The 22001-nt window shown below is 39.8% G+C and overlaps 1 protein-coding gene across 1 annotated transcript in view; it reads left to right on the forward strand.

The window, feature by feature from the left end:
• Positions 1-22001, forward strand: part of Adgre1 (adhesion G protein-coupled receptor E1) — a 116175-nt gene that overhangs the window by 17080 nt on the left and 77094 nt on the right. Inside the window, exons 7-8 of the mRNA XM_032899702.1 lie at positions 3760-3906; positions 5237-5386. Of these exons, the coding sequence (XP_032755593.1) occupies positions 3760-3906; positions 5237-5386 (297 nt within the window). The remainder of the gene's footprint in view (positions 1-3759; positions 3907-5236; positions 5387-22001) is intronic.

Consider the following 22001-nt stretch of genomic DNA (forward strand, 5'->3'; position numbering starts at 1 on the left):
AGGGAGGTTTTCGTCTATAATTTTGTGGAATATATTTACTGGTCCTTTAAGTTGGGAGTCTTCACTCTCTTCTATACCTTTATCCTTAGGTTTGGTCTTCTCATTGTGTCCTGGATTTCCTGGATGTTTTGGGTTAGGGACTTTTTGCATTTTACATTGTATTTGATGGTTGTGTCAATGTTTTCTATGCTGTCTTCTGCCTCTCTTCTTTATCTCTCGTATTCTGTTGGTGATGCTTGCATCTATGACTCCTGATCTCTTTCCTAGGTTTTCTATCTCTCCTTTTGTGATTTCTTTATTGTTTCTATTTCCAATTTTAGGTTCTGGATGGTTTTGTTCAATTCCTTCACCTGTTTATTTTTTGTGTTTTCCTGTAATTCTTTAAGGGATTTTGTGTTTCCTCTTTAAAGGCTTCTTGTCGTTTACCTGTATTGTCCTGTATTTCTTTAAGGGAGTTATTTATGTTCTTCTTAAAGTCCTCTATCATCATCATGAGATGTGATTTTAAATCCAAATCTTGCTTTTCTGGTGTGTTTGGATATTCAATATTTGCTTTGGTGGGAGAAGTGGGTTCTGATGATGCCAAATAGTCTTGGTTTCTATCGCTTAGGTTCCTTTGCTTGTCTCTCGCCATCAGGTTGTTTCTGATGTTAGCTTGTCTTGCTGTGTCTGATAGTGGCTTGACCCTCCTGTAGGCCTGTGTATTAGCACTCTTATAGACCTGCTTTCTTTCAGCCGGATCTGAGGACAGAGAACTGTTCCTGGGTTTGTGTGTCCTGAAGCTTTCAGGTGGGTTGCTTGGAGCAGAAGAGTTGGCTTTACTTCTGCTCTCAGATGTGTCAGCGCTCTAGGTGACTCACTTTGGTTTTGGTCTCATGCAGAAACTGGAAGGGTCCTGCCCCTAACTGCTCCTAGGTTCCCATATCAAGAGAGCACTAGGTAGGTTTCTCTTGGGCCAGCAATGTGAGCAGAAGTTGTGGTCTCCTCTGAGCTCTCAGGATTGTCCACACTACTGAGAGTCCAGCCTTTCTTGCCCACAGGATTTGGGTACAGAGAGCCGTGGGAGCGGTTCAGCTCTAGGTTCAGGTACAAACCCTGCGGTGTCTTGTCTCAGATGACTTCTGCCTTTGTGTGTCCTGAGGCTACCAGGCGGGTTGCTTGAAGTAGAAGAGTTGGTCTTACCTGTGCTCTCAGGTGTGTTGGTGCTCCTGATGACTGACTTTTGGTTCTTGGTCCATGCAGAAACTGGAAGGGTCTTGCCCCTGACTGCTCCTAGGTTCTGGTATCTAGAGGGCACAGAGGGCACTAGGCAGGTTCCTCTTGGGCCCGAAATGTGAGCAGAAATTGTGATCTCTCCTGAATTCTGAGGATTGTCTGCATTTCTGAGAGTCCAGCTTTCTCCCCCATGGGATTTAGGTACAGAGAGCTGTGGGAATGGTTCAGCTCTGGGCACAGGCCTCCTTCTTTTATTCTTAGGTTTGGTCTTTTCACAGTGTCCTAAATTTCCTGAATGTTTGTGTTAGAAACTTTTCAGCTTTAGCATTTTCTTTGAACATTTTGTCAAATTTCTTCTATGCCCAAGATTCTCTTTCCCATTTCTTGTATTCTTTCGGTGATTCTTTTGTGTGTAGTTTCTGTTCTCTTTCCTAGGTTTTCCATCTCCAGCATTGTTTCAGTTTGTGTTTTCTTCATTGTTTCTAATTCCATTTTTCTGGCCTTACATAGTTTCGTTCATTTCTTTTAACTGTTTGATTGTATTTTCCTGTAATTCTTTATATTTATTCATTTCTTTTTATGGGCCTTTTCCAGTTTGATTTTATTTCACAGTATTCCTTTAAGGGATTTCTTTATTTTGTCTTTAAAGACCCTTATCATATTCATAAGATTAGATTTAAGATCTTTCTCTTTCTATTCAGGTGTGTTACAATATTCAGGGCTTGCTGTAGTATGATGGTTTTTTCCTGGTGGTGCCATATTGCCCTGCCTTTTGTTAATTGTGTTCTTATGTTGGCCTTTAGTCACGTGTTTGTCCCTAGTGTTCACAGGCATTGTAGTCCTTGATGGGAGCAAGCTTCTGGGATTGCAGGTAGAGCTGGTAGTCCCTGATGGAAGCAGGCTTCTGGTGATACAGGTGTAGTTGGTTGTCCCTGGTGGCAGCAGGCTTCCAGGGATACAGGCAGAGATGGTAGTCCCTGTTGGTTTCAGGTTTCTGGTGATACAGGTATAGTTGGTTGTCCCAGGTGACAGCAGGTCTCCAGGATGCAAGTAGAGGTGATGGTTCCTAATGGATTTAGGTGCCTGGGATTGTTGTTTCAAGTGTGGATTGGAACATGGAATGCAGAGGGGACAGGGCAGACTTCCAGGCTGCTGGGTTTGCTAGGATTGGGGAATATCACCTAGTTTTCCCTGGCAGCAATAGGCCTCCAGTGATTCAGCTAGAGCTGTGGCCGAGGACATGGAGTGCAGAGGATGCAGGGTGAAGCTTGCTGCTGCTTGGTCTCTCCAGACGGACTGGCAGGCAGGGATCTGGGTTAGAGATCTCACTGGGTGGTCACTGATGGCTCCAGGCATATGATACTGTGGTTAGAGGTGTGGCACAAAGGAAGGGGTTCAGAGGGGATGGAGCAGGCCTCATGGCTTCTTAGCTTGTTGGACACCCAGCAGGTGGGAGGTTGGAGCTCAGGGATTTCACCTGGTTGTCCCTGGCAGTAGCAGGTCTCTAAGGATTCAGGTGGAGTCATGGTCTAGGAAACGGAGTGCAGACCTCACTAGTGCTTATCATTTTTCATATGGTTTTGTCTGTGTTGAGGATGGAAGTCAGGGCCTCACAACTGCCAGGCTAGTTCACTTAGATATTCTTTCTTTTTAAATGTAATTGTTCACAAATCCTTCTGCCACACACCTTCTTTTTTCCAACATTATTTTCTTGCTTCTTTTTATGCCTTTATTGGGGCTCCAGTATGCTTGATTTATTGATGTGCTTACATGATCACAGGTGAAGAGTTATTTACTTGATCAAGGACAACTTCACATTGTCCACACCACTGAAGAAAATCTCCCTTTCTACAGTCTCCTGCTCAGGGAGGGGTGGTGCCTTGGGAGTAGCCACATTTATTGTGAGTTCATGTCATTCCAGAAGATGTAGTATTTCAGAGTATACCTCTTCCTCCTCTGTCTCTTACATTCTCTCTGCTTCATTTTTGCCAATCTTTATACTAACCTGAGCTTCGTTCCTGTGGAAGTCCCAATCCGTCCCAGAGAAAGAATACAGGCAATGAGGCTTTTGGAGGCTCAAGTCTGGAGCTGACACCCAGTACTTGTCACATTCTATTGACCAACACAAGTCATAGGACAAGATGGATTCAAGGAGGTGGGGAATCAGATGTCATATTCTTATGGCAATAGTTGAGAAATCACATTACACACACACACACACACACACACACACACACATTGTGGTAACAGGAGGCATGAAGGACTATGGCTATTTTTGAATATTGATAATTATGTTTTTAAGCTCTTTGAAACATTCCTGCTTACATACTTTTGGCCAGGATTTATTTTTATGGCTTTGTAAAGCTACAAGGGGGGATAAAAAGCGTGTCTCTGTGTGCCAAGGAAGAAAGAGAACAGGTGTGTACTGGGAAAGCATTCATCTTGTCAGCTACCAGTTAGCACACAGAGTGCATCTCTACTGTGTATTCTTCACCTTTTGCTCCCTCATTTGAATTCTCCTGCATTTTATTCCCAACACATCAGATGAAGATGAATGCGTGACTCGGAATGCTTGTCCAGAGCACTCAACCTGCCACAACACTCTTGGAAGCTATTACTGTACATGCAACGAAGGACTTGAATTTAGTGGAGGAGGACCAGTGTTCCAGGGCCTGGAAGAATCTTGTGAAGGTAGGTGGAGGTTTTAACCAGAAACTCAAATAAAATCTATTGAAAGGACAGTGATAAGAGGTTTGAGCTTAGGATGAGTTTAAAAATTTCATCTGAAAAGCTGAAGCAAAGATTCCTCCCTCCCCTCTTCTCCCTTCTTTTTCCTTTCCCTCCCCGCTCCCTCCTTCCCTCTCCCTCCCTCCCTCCCTCCCACGTCCCCTCCCTTCCTTCCTCTCTTCTCATTCCTTCCATGAGTGTGGGCATGTGGACATCATGTGTGGAGGTCAGAAAAGACTTTTGGGAGTCATTTCTTGCCTTCCACATTACTGAGATGGGGTTTTTGTTTCTGCTGCTGTGCTGCCTGCTCCCTACTTACTAAGATTATCTAACTGCCCCCCACTTTGATGTAAATAACAAATGCATGGAGGTTCTGGATTGTTGTGTAATTAGTACCACTCCATCAGAGCATAGCTTACCAAACCTCAGCTTTCCTGCACACGTGTCTCTGTGTCTATTCTTTATTCATTCCCTCACCGCCTCAGCCAGGTTTCCACGACTCCAGTGTGTGAGATGCAACACACTTCCATGTGCATGAGTTTGAATGTGTGTATGCCAGGGCATGTGTGTGGAGGGCAGAGTGTCGTACTTGCCTCTCGTTGGAAACGGGTCTCTTTGCTGTTCACTGCAGCATGTACCAGGTTTCCTAGACCATAGGAATCTGGATTCTCCTATCTCTGCCCCTTACCTTACTTTGAGAGTGTTGGCATTGAACATGAACTGTGAAGTGTAAATGGCTTCATGTCTTCACAATCCCACAGCGTATTAGTTATTTCTGAACTGTGAAAAAAGACACTCTAACCAATGGCACCTTGGGGAAGATAGAGTTAATTTGGTCTATGTGTACAGACTGATGACTTCATTATGGGGTGAGAACATGGCAAGGGTAGAAGGCAAGGCAAGGGGTGGGAGACATGACAGCAGAAACATGAGAGACGAAGCTCATGCACAAGCATCAAGCAGAGAAAGCAAACAGGAAATAGGGTGAAGCTATATACTCCCAAAGCTTGCTTAATTGCCCCCCACCCCCTGGTGACATACTTTCTCTAGCAAGTTCTCCAGCAGGGTTCTTCTGAACCTCTCCAAATAGGATCAACAACTGGGGACCAAGGGTCTAGATGCCTGAGTCGATGGAGGTCATTTTATTCAAGTCACCACATTATACTACCTGACCTCCACCAGCTTGTGGCCATACCATAATGGGAAATGCATTTAGTCACAGCCAGAGGTTTACCTGCTGACAATTTCCTGGTTCAAAAGTCATTGTTTTGTCTAACTCTGACATTCTGTTTAGATGTGGATGAGTGCTCCAGGAATTCAACTCTTTGTGGTCCCTCCTTCATTTGCATCAACACGCTGGGATCCTACAGCTGTTCTTGCCCAGCTGGATTCTCTTTGTCAACTTTTCAGATCCCTGGTCATCCAGCAGATGGGAATTGTACAGGTAATGTCCCCAGCCATGTAGAGGACTTGCCGATGGGTAGTAAGTTAACCTAAAACATAGTGTCTGATAGCAACTGCTGTTTGTCCTTGATTATACTAGGCAACCTTTTCTGTTTTATTTAGTGTCTCTAGGGACTGTGCCTACAGCAGCTGGCAGGTCTCAACAGTTGATCTCATTTGGCTGAAAACTCTATTGAAACACCCAGTTTCCCCAGTGACACATGAGCTTCCTTATAACATGGTTCCTGTTTTTAAAAAAAAGATGTGTTTCTAAAAGGAAGAATGCAAAATGTGCCAGGTGCTTGAGTCTGGGCTTAGAGAACTCAGAACATTACTAATATTGATCTGTGGGTATATGTTCTTGTTTCAATCTGTTGCTGTGACACTATGACCAAAAGCAATTTGAGGAAGAAAAGGTTCATTTGGCTCATACTTCCAGGGCACAGTTGATCACTGAGTAAAGTTAGGGCAGAAGATCATGTCAGAAATATTGAGGCAGAAACCATGAAAAAATGTTTCTTGCCAGCTTACTTTCAGGTTTGCTCACAGGCTTATGCTTAGATACCTTTTTTATACAACCGAGGACTACCTGGTTGGTACCAGGGAATAGTACCACTCACAATGGGCTTGGTTCCATCAATTAAGACTTTGAAGACAATTTCTCATAGACATGTTTACAGACAAATTTGATACAGAGAATTAATGAAGATTTTCTTTTAGGTGTTTCTAAGCTGTATCATGTTGATGGTTAATGCTAATTCTGTAAAGACTATAGGTTAGATCCTGGACTTCATGAGAGCAAGAAAGCATTCACACCTTCAGTTCTCTCTGCTCCATTTATTTATTTCTTTAATCTTTTAATTAATTCTTATTTTCATTATTTTTATATTTTTGGTTGTGAGCCTAGCCTTTAACAGCTGAGCCATCTCTCCAGCCCTATTTTCATTATTTTTATTGGATATTTTTTATTTACATTTCAAATGTTATTTCCTTTTCTAGCTTCTGATTCATAAGCCCCCAACCCTTTCACCCTCCCACTTCTATAAGGGTGTTCCACATCCCCAACCACCCATATTCCCAACCACCCAGACATTCTGCTGCACTGGGACTCCAGCCTTGGCAGAACCAAGGACTTCTCCTCCCATTGGTGCCCAACAAGGCAATCCTCTGCTACATATGCAACTAGAGCCATGCATTTGGCCATGTGTAGTCTTTGGGTAGTGGTTTAATCCCTGGGAGCTCTAGTTGGTTGGCACTGTTGTTCTTATGGGGTTGCAAGCCCCTTCAGCTCCTTCATTCCTTTCTCTAATTCCTTTCTCAGTTCAATGGTTTGCTGCTAGCATTCGCCTCTGTGTTTGTCATGCTCTGGTTAACACTCCCAGGCTCCTGTCATCATGTACTTCTTGGCTTCATAGATATTTTCTAGTTTTGGTGACTGAACATATATGGGCTATATCCCCAGGTGAGGCGGGCTCTGAATGGCCATTCCTTCGGGCTCTGCTCCAAACTTTGTCTATATATCCCCTCATATAAATATTTTTGTTCCCCTTTTTAAGAAGGACTGAGCCATATGCCTTTTGGTCATCCTTCTTGAGCTTCATGTGGTCTGTGGATTGTATCTTGGATAATTTGAGCTTTAGGGCTAATATCCACGTATCAGTGAGTGCATACCATGTGTGCTTTTTGTGATTGGGTTACCTCACTCAGGATATTTTCTAGTTTCATCCATTTGCCTATGAATTTCATGAAGTCATTGTTTTTGATAGTTGAGTAGTACTCCTTTGTGTAGATGTACCACAATTTTTGTATCCAGTCCTCTGTTGAAGGGCATCTGGGTTCTTTCCAGTTTCTGGCTATTATAAATAAGGCTGCTTTGAACATAGAGGAGCATGTGTGTTTGTTGTATGTTGGAGCATCATATGCCCAGGAGAGATATAGCTGGGTCCTCAGGTAGTACTCTGTCTAATTTTCTGAGGAACTTCCAGACTGATTTCCAGAGTGGTTGTGCCCATTTGCAATTCCTACCAACAATGAAGGAATGTTTCTCTCTCTCCACATTTATTGTCACCTGAGATCTTAGGCATTCTGACTGGTGTGAGGTGGAATCTCAGTGTTGTTTTGATTTGCATTTCCCTGATGACTAAGGATGTTGAATATTTCTTTAGGTACTTTTCAGCCATTTGATATTCCTTAGCTGAAAATTCTTTGTTTAGCTCTGGACGCCATATATATTTTTTTAAAGATTTATTTATTTTATTTATATGAGTACACTGTCGCTGTCTTCAGACACACCAGAAGAGCGCATTGGATCCCATTACAGATGGTTGTGAGCCACCATGTGGTTGCTGGGAATTGAACTCAGGACCTCTGGAAGAGCAATCAGTGCTCTTAACCGCTGACACATCTCTCCAGCCCCTGGACCCCATATTTTTAATAGTGTTATTTGATTCTCCGTGGTCTAACTTCTTGAGTTCTTTGTACATTTTGGTATTAGCCCTCTATCGAATGGAGGATTAGTAAAGATCTTTCCCTAATCTGTTGGTTGTCATTTTGTCCTTTGCCTTACAGAAGCTTTGCAGTTTTATGAGGTCTCATTTGTTGATTCTTGATCTTAGAGCATAAGCCATTGGTGCTCTGTTCAGGAAATTTTCTCCAGTGCCCATGTGTTTGAGGCTCTTCCCCACTTTTTTTTTCTATTAGTTTGAGTGTATCTTGTTTTATGTTGAAGTTCTTGATCCACTTGGACTTAAGCTTTGTACAGGGCAAAAAGAATGGTTTGATTTGCATTCTTCTACATGCTGATCTCCAGTTGAACCAGCACCAGTTGTTGAAAATGCTATCCTATTTCTACTGGATGGTTTTAGCTCCTTTGTCAAAGATCAAGTGACCATAGGTGTGTGGATTCATTTCTGGGTGCTCAATTCTATTTCACTGATATACCTGCCTGTCTCTGTACCAATACCATACAGGTTTTATCATTATTGCTCTGTAATACTGCTTGAGGTTAGGGATGGTGATTCCCCCAGAAGTTCTTTTATTGTTGAGGATAGTTTTCGCTATCCTGGGTTTTTTGTTATTCCAAAGGAATCTGCAAATTGCTCTTTCTAATTCTATGAAGAATTGGGTTGGAATTTTAATGGGGATTGCATTGAATCTGTACATTGTTTTTGGCAAAATGGCCACTTTTACCATATTAACCCTACCAATCCCTGAGCATGAGAGATCTTTCCATCTTCTGAGATCTTCAATTTCTTTCTTCAGAGACTTGAAGTTCTTGTCATACAGATCTTTCCCTTGCTTGGTTAGAGTCACGCAGAGGTATTTTATGTCATTTGTGAATATTGTAAATGGTATCATTTCACTACTTTCTTTCTCAGCCTGTTTATCCTTTGTGTAGAGGAAGGCTACTGATTTTTTTGAGTTAATTTTATATCCAGCCACTTTGCTGAAGTTGTTTATCAGGTTTAGGTGTTCTCTGGTAGAACTTTTGGGGTCACTTAAGTATACTATCATACCATACACAAATAGTGATCTTTTGACTTCTTAATTTCCAATTTGTAACCCTTTCACCTCCTTTTGTTGTTTGATTGCTCTGTCTAGGACTTAGTACTATATTGAATAAGTAGGGAGAGAGTGGGCAACCTTTTCTAATCCCTCATTTTAGTAGGATTGCTTCAAGTTTTTCTCCATTTAATTTAGTGTTGGCTACTGGTTTGCTGTATATTGCTTTTACTATGTTAGGTATGGGCCTTGAGTTCCTGATTTTTCTGAGACTTTGAATATGAAGGGGTGTTGAATTTTGTCAAATGCTTTCTCAGCATCTAATGAAATGATCATGTGATTTTTTTCTTTGAGTTTGTTTATATAGTGGATTATGTTGATGGATTTCCGTATATTGAACCTTCCTTGCATCCTTGGGATGAAGCTTACTTGATCATGATGGATTATCATTTTGATGTGCTCTTAGATTTGGTTTGCCAGAATTTTATTGAGTATTTTTGCGTCGATATTCAAAAGGGAAATTGGTCTGAAGTTCTCTTTTTTGTTGGGTCTTTGTGTGGTTTAGGTATAAGAGTAATTGTGGCTTCATAGAAGGAATTCGGTAGCACTCCGTCTGTTTCAATTTTGTGGAATAGTTTGGATAGTATTGGTATGAGGTCTTCTATGAAGGTCTGATAGAATTCTGCACTGAACCTGTTTGGTTCTGGGCTTTTTTGGTTGGGAGACCTTTAATGACTGCTTCTATTTCTTTAGGAGTTATGGGGTTGTTTAAATGGTTTATCTGTTCCTGATTTAACTTTGGTACCTGGTATCTGTCTAGAACATTGTCTTTTTCCTCCATATTTTCCAGTTTTGTTGAATATAGGCTTTTTGTAGTAGGATCTGTTGATTTTTTTGAATTTTCCCAGTTTCTGTTTTTATGTCCCCATTTTCATTCCTGATTTTGTTAATTGGGCTACTCTCTCTGTGCCCTCTGCTTATTCTGGCTAACGGGTTGGTTTTTTTTTTTTTTTTTTTTTTGATTCTTTTGTGTAGTTCTTTTTTATTTCTACTATGCTGATTTCTCTCCTGAGTTTGATTATTTCCTGCTCTCTACTCCTCTGGGTGTATTTGCTTCTTTTTGTTCTAGAACTTTTACGTGTGCTTTCAAGCTGCTCATGTATACTCTCTCTAGTTTCTTTCTGCAGGCACTCGGAGCTATGAGTTTTCCTCTTAGCACAGCTTTCATTGTGTCCCATAGGTTTGGGTATGTTGTGCCTTCATTTTCATTAAGTTCTAAGAAGTCTTTACTTTCTTTCATTATTTCTTCCTTGACCAAGTTATTCATTACAGAGTTGTTCAACTTCCATGTATATGTAGGCTTTCTGTTAGTTTTATTGTTATTGAAGACCAACATTAGTCCGTGGTGATCTGATAGGATGCATGGGATTATTTCAATCTTCTTGTATCTGTTGAGGTTTGTTTTATTACTGATCATATTATCAATTTTATAGAAGGTACCATGAGCTGTTAACAATAAGGGATATTCTTTTGTTTTAGGATTAAATGTTCTGTAGATATCTGCTAATTCATTTGGTTTATTACTTCTGTTAGTTTCTCTGTGTTTCTGTTTATGAGTTGTTGAAATCTCCCGCTATTATTGTGTGATGTGCAATATATCCTTTGTGCTTTAGTAAGGTTTCTTTAATGAATGAAGGTGCTCTTGCATTTGGGGCATAAATATTTAGTATTGAGAGTTCATCTTGGTGGATTTTGCCTTTGATGAATATGAAGTGTCCATACTTTTTTTTTGATAACTTTTGGTCGAAAGTCGATTTTTTTTTTGATATTAGAATGGTTACTCCTTTGTTTCTTGGGACCATTTGCTTGGAAAATTGTTTTCCAGTCTTTTACTCTGAGATAGTATTTGTCTTTTTTACTGATATGTGTTTCCTGTATGCAGCAAAATGCCAGGTCCTCTTTCCATATCCAGTCTGTTAGTCTATGTCTTTTTAATGGGGAATTCAGTCCATTGATTTTTAAGAGATATTAATTAATAGTGATTGTTGTTTCCTGTTATTTTTGTTGTTAGAGGTGAAATTATGTTTGTGTGTCTCTCTTATTTTGGGTTTGTTGCAAGAAGATTACTTTCTTCTTTTTTTTTAGGATATAGTTAACCCCTGTATTGGAGTTTTCTATTATCTTTTGTAGGACTGGATTTATGTAAAGATATTTTGTAAATTTGGTTTTGTCATGGAATAGCTTGGTTTTTTTCATCTATTTGAATTTGGAGTTTTGCCGCAGATTTGTGCTTTCTTAGGGTCTGTATGACATCTGCCCAGGATCTTCTGGATTTCATAGTTTCTGGTGAGAAGTATGGTGTAATTCTGATAAGTCTGCCTTTATATGTTATTTGACCTTTCCCCCTCATCGTTTTTAAAATTCTTTCTTTGTTTTGTGCATTTGGTGTTTTCACTATTATGTGACTAGAGGATTTTCTTTTCTCTTCCAATCTATTTGGAGTTCTGTAGGCTTCTTGTTTGTGTATGGGCATCTCTTTCTTTAGGTTGGGAAAATTATCTTCTATAATTTTGTTGAAGATATTTACTGCTCCTTCAGTTTTGGAATATTCTCTGTCTTCTATACCTATCATCCTTAGGTTTGATCTTCTCGCTGTGATTTGGATTTCCTGGACGTTTTGGGTTAGGATCTTTTAGCATTTTAAATTTTCTTTGATGGCTGTGTTAATGTTTTCTATGGTATCTACTGCCCCTGACATTCTCTCTTTTATCTCTTGTATTCTGTTGGTGAAGCTTGAACCTATGATTCCTGATATCTTTCCTAGTTTTTTTTTTTTTTTAATCTCTAGTGTTGTCTCCCTTTGTGATTTCTTTTTTGCTTCTATTTCCATTTTTAGATCCTGTATTGTTTTGTTCAATTCCTTTACCTGCTTGGTTGTGTTTTCCTGTAATTCTTTAAGGGATTTTTTTTTTTTTATCTCTTTTAGGGTTTCTCGTTGTTTACCTGTGTCGTCCTGTATTTCTTTTTTTAAAAAACTTTTTATTAGATATGTTTCTTTACTTACATTTCAAATGTTATTCCCCTTCCTGGTTTCCTTTCCATAAGCTCCTAGACCCCTCCCCTACCCCTGCCACATAGGGGTATTCTCCCATATATCCTCCTTACTGCTCCCCATATTCCCCTGCACTGGGGGTCCAACCTTGGCAGGACCAAGGGCTTCCCCTTCCACTGGTGCCCCAACAAGGCTATTCTCTGCTACATATGCAGTTGGAGCCCTGTGTCAGTCCATGTATGGTCTTTCAGTAGTGATTTAGTCCCTGGAAGCTCTGGTTGGTTGGCATTGTTGTTTTTTATGGGGTGGCAAGCTCCTTCAACTCTTTCAATACTTCCTCTAATTCCATCCAAGGGGGTCCTCTTCTCAGTTTGGTGGTTTGCTGCTAGCATTGACCTCTGTATTAGACATGCTCTGGATATGTCTCTCAGGAGAGATCTATATCCAGTCCCTTTCAGCATGCATTTCTTAGCTTTATCAATCTTATCTAGTTTTGGTGGCTGTATATATATGGGCCACATGTGGGGCAGGCTCTGAATGGCCATTCCTTGAGTCGATGCTTTAAACTTTGCTTCCATATCCCCTCCTATGGATATTTTTCCACCTTTTAAGAAGGAATGTGAGCATCCGCATTTTGGTCATCCTTCTTCTTGAGCTTCCTGTGGTCTGTGGATTACATCTTGGGTAATTCGAGCTTTTTGGCTAATATCCACTTATCAATGAGTGCATACCAAGTGTCTTTTTCTGTGATTGGGTTACCTCACTCAGGATGATATTTTCTAGTTCATTCCATTTGCCTATGAATTTCATGAAGTCGTTTTTGATAGCTGAGTAGTATTCCATTGTGTAGATGTGCCACATTTTTTGAATCCATTCCTCTGTTGAAGGGCATTTGGGTTCTTTCCAGCTTCTGGCTATTATAAATAAGGCTGCTATGAACATAGTGGAGCATGTGTCTTTGTTGTATGTTGGAGCATCTTTTGGGTATATGCCTAGGAGAGGTTTAGTGGAATGTCCAATTTTCTGAGAACCTCCAGAATGATTTCCAGAGTGGTTGTACCAGTTTGCAATACCCCCAACAATGGAGGAGTGTTCCTTTTCCTCCACATTCTCACCAGCATCTGCTGTCACCTGAGTTTTTTTTATCTTAGCCATTCTGACTGGTGTGAGGTAGAATCTCAGGGTTGTTTTGATTTGTATTTCCCTGATGACTAAAGATGTTGAACATTTCTTTAGGTGCTTTTTGGTCATTTTATAATCCTCAGCTGAGAATGTTTTCTTTAGCTGTGTACCCCATTTCCCCCCTCCCCTCCCCCTGTACCCCATTTTTAATGGGGTTATTTGGCGCTCTGGAATCTAAATTCTTTTTTTTCTGTGTGTGTTTCTGCTTGCTCTTTTTTCTTTTCTTTATTAATGTGAGTATTTCTTATTTACATTTCGATTGCTATTCCCTTTCCCGGTTTCTGGGCCAACATCCCCCTAACCCCCCCACCTCCCCTTCTATATAGGCTCCCCCTCCCCATCCTCCCCCATTACCGCCCTCCCCCCAATAATCAGGTTCACTGGGGGTTCAGTATTAGCAGGACCAGGGCTTCCCCTTCCACTGGTGCTCTTACTAAGATATTCGTTGCTACCTATGAGGTTGGAGCCCAGGGTCAGTCCATGTATAGTCTTTGGGTAGTGGGTTAGTCCCTGGAAGCTCTGGTTGGTTGGCTTTGTTGTTCATATGGGGTCTCAAGCCCCTTCAAGCTCTTCCAGTCCTTTCTCTGATTCCTTAAATGGGGGTCCCGTTCTCAGTTCAGTGGTTTGCTGCTGGCATTCGCCTATGTATTTGCTGTATTCTGGCTGTGTCTCTCAGGAGAGATCTACATCCAGTTCCTGTTGGCCTGCACTTCTTTGCTTCATCCATCTTATCTAGTTTGGTGGCTGTATATGTATGGGCCACATGTGGGGCAGACTCTGAATGGGTGTTCCTTCTGCCTCTGTTTTAATCTTTGCCTCCCTATTCCCTGCCAAGGGTATTCTTGTTCCCCTTTCTAAGTGAAGCATTCGTATTTTGGTCATCCCTCTTGAGTTTCATGTGTTCTGTGCATCTAGGGCAATTCAAGCACTTAGTCTAATAGCCAGTTATCAATGAGTGCAAACCATGTGTGCTTTTCTGTGATTGGGTTACCTCACTCAGGATGATATTTTCCAGTTCCATCCATTTGCCTATGAATTTCATAAAGTCATTGTTTGTGATAGCTGAGTAATATTCCATTGTGTAGATGTACCACATTTTCTGTAACCATTCCCCTGTTGAAGGACATCTGGGTTCTTTCCAGCTTCTAGCTATTATAAATAAGGTTGCTATGGACACAGTGGAGCATGTATCCTTGTTATATGTTGGAGTATCTTTTGGGTTTATGCCCAGGAGAGGTATAGCTGGGTCCTCTGGTAGTACTAGGTCCAATTTTCTGAGAAACCTCCAGACTGATTTCCAGAATGGTTGTACCAGTCTGCAATCCCACCAACAATGGAGGAGTGTTCCTCTTTCTCCACATCCTCTTGATCTTAGCCATTCTCACTGGTGTGAGGTAGAATCTCAGGGTTGTTTTGATTTGCATTTCCCTTATGACTAAAGATGTTGAACATTTCTTTAGGTGTTTCTCAGCCATTTGGCATTCCTCAGCTGTGAATTCTTTGTTTAGCTCCAAATCCCATTTTTTAATAGGGTTATTTGTCTCCCTGCGGTCTAACTTCTTGAGTTCTTTGTATATTTTGGATATAAGTCCTCTATCAGTTGTAGGATTGGTAAAGATCTTTTCTCAATCTGTTGGTTGTCATTTTGTCTTAACAACAAAGCTTCCTTACAGAAGCTTTGCAGTTTTATGAGATCCCATTTGTCGATTCTTGATCTTAGAGCATAAGCCATTGGTGTTTTGTTCAGGAAATTTTCTCCAGTGCCCATGTGTTCGAGATGCTTCCCCACTCTTTCTTCTATTAGTTTGAGAGTATCTGATTTGATGTGGAGGTCCTTGATCCACTTGGACTTAAGCTTTGTATAGGGTGATAAGCATGCATTGATCTGCATTCTTCTACATGTTGACCTCCAGTTGAACCAGCACCATTTGCTGAAAAATGCTATCTTTTTTCCATTGGACGGTTTTGGCTCCTTTGTCAAAAATCAAGTGACCATAGGTGTGTGGGTTCATTTCTTGGTCTTCAATTCTATCCCACTGGTCTATCTGTCTGTCTCTGTACCAATACCATGCAGTTTTTAATCACTATTGCTCTGTAATAGTGCTTGATTTCAGGGATAGTGATTCCCCCGGAAGTCCTTTTATTGTTGAGGATAGTTTTACCTATCCTGGGTTTTTTGTTATTCCAGATGAATTTTCAAAATGTTCTGTCTAACCCTCTGAAGAATTGGATTGGTATTTTGATGGGGATTGCATCGAATCTGTAGATCGCTTTTGGTAAAATGGCCATTTTTACTATATTAATCCTGCCAATCCATGAGCATGGGAAATTTTTCCATCTTCTGAGGTCTTCTTCAATTTCTTTATTCAGAGGCTTGAAGTTCTTATCATACAGATCTTTTACTTGCTTGGTTGAAGTCACACTGATGTATTTTATATTATTTGGGACTATTATGAAGGGTGTGGTTTCCCTAATTTCTTTCTCGGCTTGTTTCTCTTTTGTGTAGAGGAATGCTACCGATTTATGTGAGTTAATTTTATACACAGCCACTTTGCTGAAGGTGTTTATCAGCTTTAGTATTTCTCTGGTGGAACTTTTGGGATCACTTAAATATACTATCATATCATCTCCACATAGTGATATTTTAACTTCTTCTCTTCCAATCTGTATCCCCTTGATCTCCTTTTGTTGTCTGATTGCTCTGGCTAGAACTTCAAGAACTGTATTGTATAAGTAGGGAGAGAGTGGACAACCTTGTCTAGTCCCTGATTTTAGTGGGATTGCTTCAAGTTTCTCTCCATTTAGTTTAATGTTAGTGACTGGTTTGCTGTATATGGCTTTTAGTATGCTTAGGTATGGGCCTTGAATTCCTATTCTTTCCAGGACTTTTATCATGAAGGGGTGTTGAATTTTGTCAAATGCTTTCTCAGCATCTAATGAAATGATCATGTGGTTTTGTTCTTTCAGTTTTTTTTATATAGTGGATTATGTTGATGGTTTTCCATATATTAAACCATCCCTGCATGCATGGGATGAAGCCTACTTGATCATGGTGATCTGATAGGATGCGTGGGATTATTTCTATCTTTCTCTATGTGTTGAGGCCTTTTTTATGATCAATTATATGGTCAATTTTGGAGAAAGTACCATGAGGTGCTGAGAAGAATGTATATCCTTTTGCTTTAGGACAGAATGTTCTATAAGTATCTGTTAAGTCCATTTGGTTCATGACTTCTCTTAGTCTGTCTATGTCTCTGTTTAATTTCTGTTTCCATGACTTGTCCATTGATGAGAGTGGGGTGTTGAAATCTCCAACTATTATTGTGTAAGGTTCAATGTGTGTTTTGAGCTTTAGTAAGGTTTCTTTTATGTATGTAGTTTCCCTTGTATTTGGAGCATAGATATTTAGGATTGAGAGTTCATCTTGGTGGATTTTTCCTTTGATGAATATGAAGTATCCTTCCTTATCTTTTTTGATGACTTTTAGTTTAAAATTGATTTTATTCGATATTAGAATGGCCACTCCAGCTTGCTTCTTCTGACCATTTGCTTGGAAAGTTGTTTTCCAGCCTTTCACTCTGAGGTAGTGTTTGTCTTTGTCTCTGAGGTGTGTTTCCTGTAGGCAGCAGAATGCAGGGTCCTCATTGCGTATCCAGTTTGTTAATCTATGTCTTTTTATTGGGGAGTTGAGACCATTGATGTTGAGAGATATTAAGGAATAGTGATTATTGCTTCCTGTTATATTCATATTTGGATGTGAGGTTATGTTTGTGTGCTTTTCTTCTCTTTGTTTTGTTGCCAAGATGATTAGTTTCTTGCTTTTTCTAGGGTGTAGCTTGCCTCCTTATGTTGGGCTTTGCTATTTATTATCCTTTGTAGGGCTGGATTTGTAGAAAGATATTGTGTAAATTTGGTTTTGTCATGGAATATCTTGGTTTCTCCATCTATGTTAATTGAGAGTTTTGCAGGATACAGTAACTTGGGCTGGCATTTGTGTTCTCTTAGGGTCTGTATGACATCTGTCCAGGATCTTCTGACTTTCATAATCTCTGGCGAGAAGTCTGGTGTGATTCTGATAGGTCTGCCTTTATATGTTACTTGACCTTTTTCCCTTATTGCTTTTAATATCCTTTCTTTGTTTTGTGCATTTGGTGTTTTGACTATTACGTGACGGGGGTAGTTTCTTTTCTGGTCCAATCTATTTGGAGTTCTGTAGGCTTCTTGTATGTTTATTATGGGCATCTCTTTCTTTAGTTTAGGGAAGTTTTCTTCTATGATTTTGTTGAAGATATTTACTGGTCCTTTGAGCTGGGAGTCTTCACTCTCTTCTATACCTCTTATCCTTAGGTTTGATCTTCTCATTGAGTCCTGGATTACCTGTATGTTTTGGACCAGTAGCTTTTTCTGTTTTACATTATCTTTGACAGTTGTGTCAATGATTTCTATGGAATCTTCTGCTCCTGAGATTCTCTCTGCTATCTCTTGTATTCTGTTGATGATGCTTGTATCTATGGCTCCTTGTCTCTTCCTTTCGTTTTCTATATCCAGGGTTGTTTCCATGTGTTCTTTCTTGATTGCTTCTATTTCCATTTTTAATTCCTTCAACTGTTTGATTGTGTTTTCCTGTAATTCTTTCAGGGATTTTCCTCTCTACAGGCTTCTACTTGTTTATTTATGTTTTCCTGCGTTTCTCTAAGGCAGTTCTTCATGTCTTTCTGAAGTCCTCCATCATCATGATCAAATATGATTTTAAATCTAGATCTTGCTTTTCTGGTTGGTGTGTTTCGATATTCAGTGTTTGCTTTGGTGGGAGAATTGGGCTCTGATGATGCCATGTAGTTTCTTGGTTTCTGTTGCTTGGGTTTCTGCACTTGCCTCTCGCCATCAGATTATCTCTGCTATTTCTGTCAGTGGCTAGTCTGTCCTATAGGCTTGTTTTTCAGGAGTGCTGTAGACCTGTTTTCCTGTTTTCTTTCAGCCAGTTATGGGAACAGAGTGTTCTGTTTTCGGGTGTATAGTTTTTCCTGTCTACCGGTCTTCAGCTGTTCCTGTGGGCCTGTATCCTGAGTTTACCAGGCAAGTCACTTGCAGCAGAAAAGTTGGTCTTACCTGTGGTCCCTCGGCTTAAGTTTGCTCATGGGGTGTTGCTTTTTAGCTCTCAGAGAGGACGACAACCAGGAGGGCCTGCGCCGCCTTTTCTGGGAGCCCCCTGTGCACTGGGGTCCCAGATAGAGTTAGGTGTTTTCCTCTGGAGTTAGAAATGTGGGCAGACCTCTGAAGGTTTAGCTCTCTCTCCCACGGGATTTGGGTGCAGAGAACTGTTGATCTGGTCCCTTCAGGTCCTGGCAGTGTTGGAATCTAAATTCTTGAGTTCTTTGTATAATTTGGATATTAGCCCTTTATCAGCTGTAGGATTGGTAAAGATCTTTTCCCATCTGTTGGTTGCCATTTTGTCCTAATGACAATGTCTTTTGCCTTACAGAAGCTTTGCAGTTTTATGAGGTCTCATTTGTCGATTCTTGATCTTAGAGCATAAGACATTGGTGTTTTGTTCAGAAAAATTTCCGCAGTGCCCATGTGTTTGAGACTCTTCCCCACTTTTTCTCCTATTAGTTTGAGTGTGTCTGGTTTGATGTGGAGGTCCTTGATCCACTTAGACTTAAGTTTTGTTCATGGTGATAAGAATGGGTCAATTTGTATTCTTCTACACATTCACCTCCAGTTGAGCCAGCAACATTTGTTGAAATTGCTATCTTTTTTTTTTTTATTGGAGGGTTTTAGCTTCTTTGTCAAAGATCAAGTAACCAAAGGTGTGTGGGTTCATTTCTGGGTCTTCAATTCTATTCCATTGGTCTATCTGTCTGCCTCTGTACCAATACCATGCAGTTTTTATCACTATTGCTCTGTAATACTGCTTGAGATCAGGGATGGTGATTCACCCAGAAGTTCTTTTATTGTTGAGTATAGTTTTCGATATCCTGGGTTTTTTGTTATTACAAATGAATTTGCAAATTCCTTTTTCTATCTCTATAAAGAATTTAGTAGGAATTTTGATGGGGATTGCATTGAATCTGTAGATTGCTTTTGGCAAAGTGGCCATCTTTACTATATTAATCCTGCCAATCCATGAACATGTGAGATCTTTCCATCTTCTGAGATCTTCCTCAATTTCTTTCTTCAGAGACTTGAAGTTCTTGTCATACAGATCTTTCACTTGCTTGACTTAAGTCACATCAAGATATTTTGTATTATTTCGGACTATTGTGAAGGTTATCATTTCCTTAGTTTCTTTCTCAGCCTGTTTATATTTTGAGTAGAGGAAGGCTACTGATTTGTTTGAGTTAGTTTTATACCCCGACAGTTTTCTGAAGTTGTTTATCAGGTTAAGTCATTCTCGGGTGGAACTTTTGGGGTCGCTTAAGTACACTATCATATCACCTGCAAATAGTGATATTTCGATTTCTTTCCTTCCAATTTGTATCCCTTTGACTTCCTTTCGCTGTCTGATTGCTCTGGCTAGGACTTCTAGTACTATATTGAATAAATAGGGAGAGAGTAGGCAGCCTTGTCTACTCCCTGATTTTAGTGGGATTGCTTCAAGTTTCTCTCCATTTAGTTTGATGTTAGGTACTGGTTTGCTGTATATTGCTTTTACTATGTTTTGGTATGGGCCTTGAATTCCTGATCTTTCTAGGACTTTTATCATGAAGGTGTGTTGAATTTTGTCAAATGCTTTCTCAGCATCTAATGAAGTGGTCATGTGGTTCTTATCTTTGAGTTTATTTATATAGTGGATTATGTTGATGGATTTTCATATTTTAAACCATCCCTGCATCTCTGGGATGAAGCCTACTTGATCATGATGAATGATAGTTTTGATGTGTTCTTGTATTCAGTTTGCAAGAATTTTTTATTGAGTATTTTTGCATCGATATTCATAAGGGAAATTAGTCTGAAGTTCTCTTTCTTTGTTGGGTCTTTGTATGGTTTAGGTCTTAAAGTAACTGTGGCTTCATAGAAGGAATTTGGTAGTGCTCCATCTGTTTTAATTCTGTGGAATAGTTTGGACAGTATTGGTATGAGGTCTTCTATGAAGGTCTGATAGAATTATGCACTAAACCCATCTGATCTTGGGCTCTTTTTGGTTGGGAGACTTTTGGTAACTGCTTCTATTTCTTTAGGAGTTATGGGGTTGTTTAGATGGTATATCTGTTTCTGATTTAACTTTGGTACCTGATTTTGTCTAGAAAATTGTCCATTTCCTTCAGATTTTCCAGTTTTGTTGAATATATGGTTTTGTAGTAGGATCTGATGATTTTTTAAAAAATTTCTTCAGATTCTGTTGTTATGTCTCCTTTTGCATTTTTGATTTTGTTCTTTTGGATACACTCTCTGTGACCTCTCGTTAGTCCGGCTAAGAGTTTATCTATCTTGTTGATTTTCTCAAAGAACCAACTTTTGGTTCTGTTGATTTTGGATTTTGTGTATTGTCCTTTTCATTTCTACTTGGTTGATTTTAGCCCTGAATTTGATTATTTCCTGCTTTCTACTCCCCTTGGGTTTATTTATTTCTTTTTGTTCTAGAGATTTTAGGTGTGCTATCAAGCTGCTGACTTATTTGCTCTCTTTTTTCTTTTTGTAGGCACTCAGAGCTATGAGTTTTCCTATTAGTACCACTTTCATTCTGTCCCTTAACTTTGGGAATGTTGTATCTTCATTTTCATTAAATTCTAAGAAGTCTTTAATTTCTTTCTTTATTTCTTCCTTGACCAAGTTTTCATTGAGTAGAGCATTGTTCAACTTCCCTGTATACGTGGACTTTTTGTCATTATTGTTGTTATTAAAGACCAGTCTTAGTCCATGGTGATCTGATAGGATGTGTGTGATTATTTCTATCTTCCTGTATCTGTTGAGGCCTGTTTTGTGACCGAATATATGGTCAATTTTGGAGAAGGTTCCATGAGGTGCTGAGAAGAAGGTATATCCTTTTGATTTAGGATGGAATGTTCTATAAATATCTGTTAAATCCATTTGGCTCAAAACTTCTGTTCATTTCTCTATGTCTTTGTTTAATATCTGTTTCCTTGATCTGTCCATTGATGAGAGTGGGGTGTTGAAATCTCCTACAATTATTGTGTGAGGTGCAATGTGTGCTTTGAGCTTTAGTAAGGTTTCTTTTATGTATGTAGGTGCCCTTGCATTTGGAGCATAGATATTTAGGATTGAGAGTTCATCTTGGTGAATTTTTCCTTTGGTGAATATGGAGTGTCCTTCCTTATCTTTCTTGATGACTTTTGGTTGAAAGTCAATTTTGTTTGATATTAGAGTGGCAACTCCAGCTTGTTTCTTTGGCCCCTTTGCTTGGAAAGTTATTTTCCAGCCACTTACTCTGAGGTAGTATCTGTCTTTGTCTCTGAGGTGTGTTTCCTGCATGCAGCAAAATGCTGGATCCTCTTTACATATTCAGACTGTAAGTCTGTGTCTTTTTATTGGGGAATTGAGTCTGTTGATGTTGAGAGATATTAAGGAATAGTGATTGTCACTTCCTGTTATTTTCATTATTAGAGGTGGAATTATGTTTGTTTGTCTCTCTTTTGGTTTCTTTGCAAGGAAATTATATTCTTGCTTTCTGTACAGTGTAGTTTCTCTCCTTGTGTTGGAGTTTTCCATCTACTATCCTTTTTAGCGCTGGATTTGTGGAAAGATATTGTATAAATTTGGTTTTGTCATGGAATATCTTGGTTTCTCCATCTATTTTAATTGAGAGTTTTGCTGGATAAAGTAACTTGGGCTGGCATTTATGTTCTTTTAGGGTCTGTATGACATCTGTCCAGGATCTTCTGGCTTTCATAGTCTCTGGTGAGAAGTCTGTTGTAATTCT

The sequence above is a fragment of the Rattus rattus genome, chromosome 4, assembly GCF_011064425.1.
Source record: "Rattus rattus isolate New Zealand chromosome 4, Rrattus_CSIRO_v1, whole genome shotgun sequence".
In the NCBI taxonomy this organism is placed as follows: domain Eukaryota; kingdom Metazoa; phylum Chordata; class Mammalia; order Rodentia; family Muridae; genus Rattus; species Rattus rattus.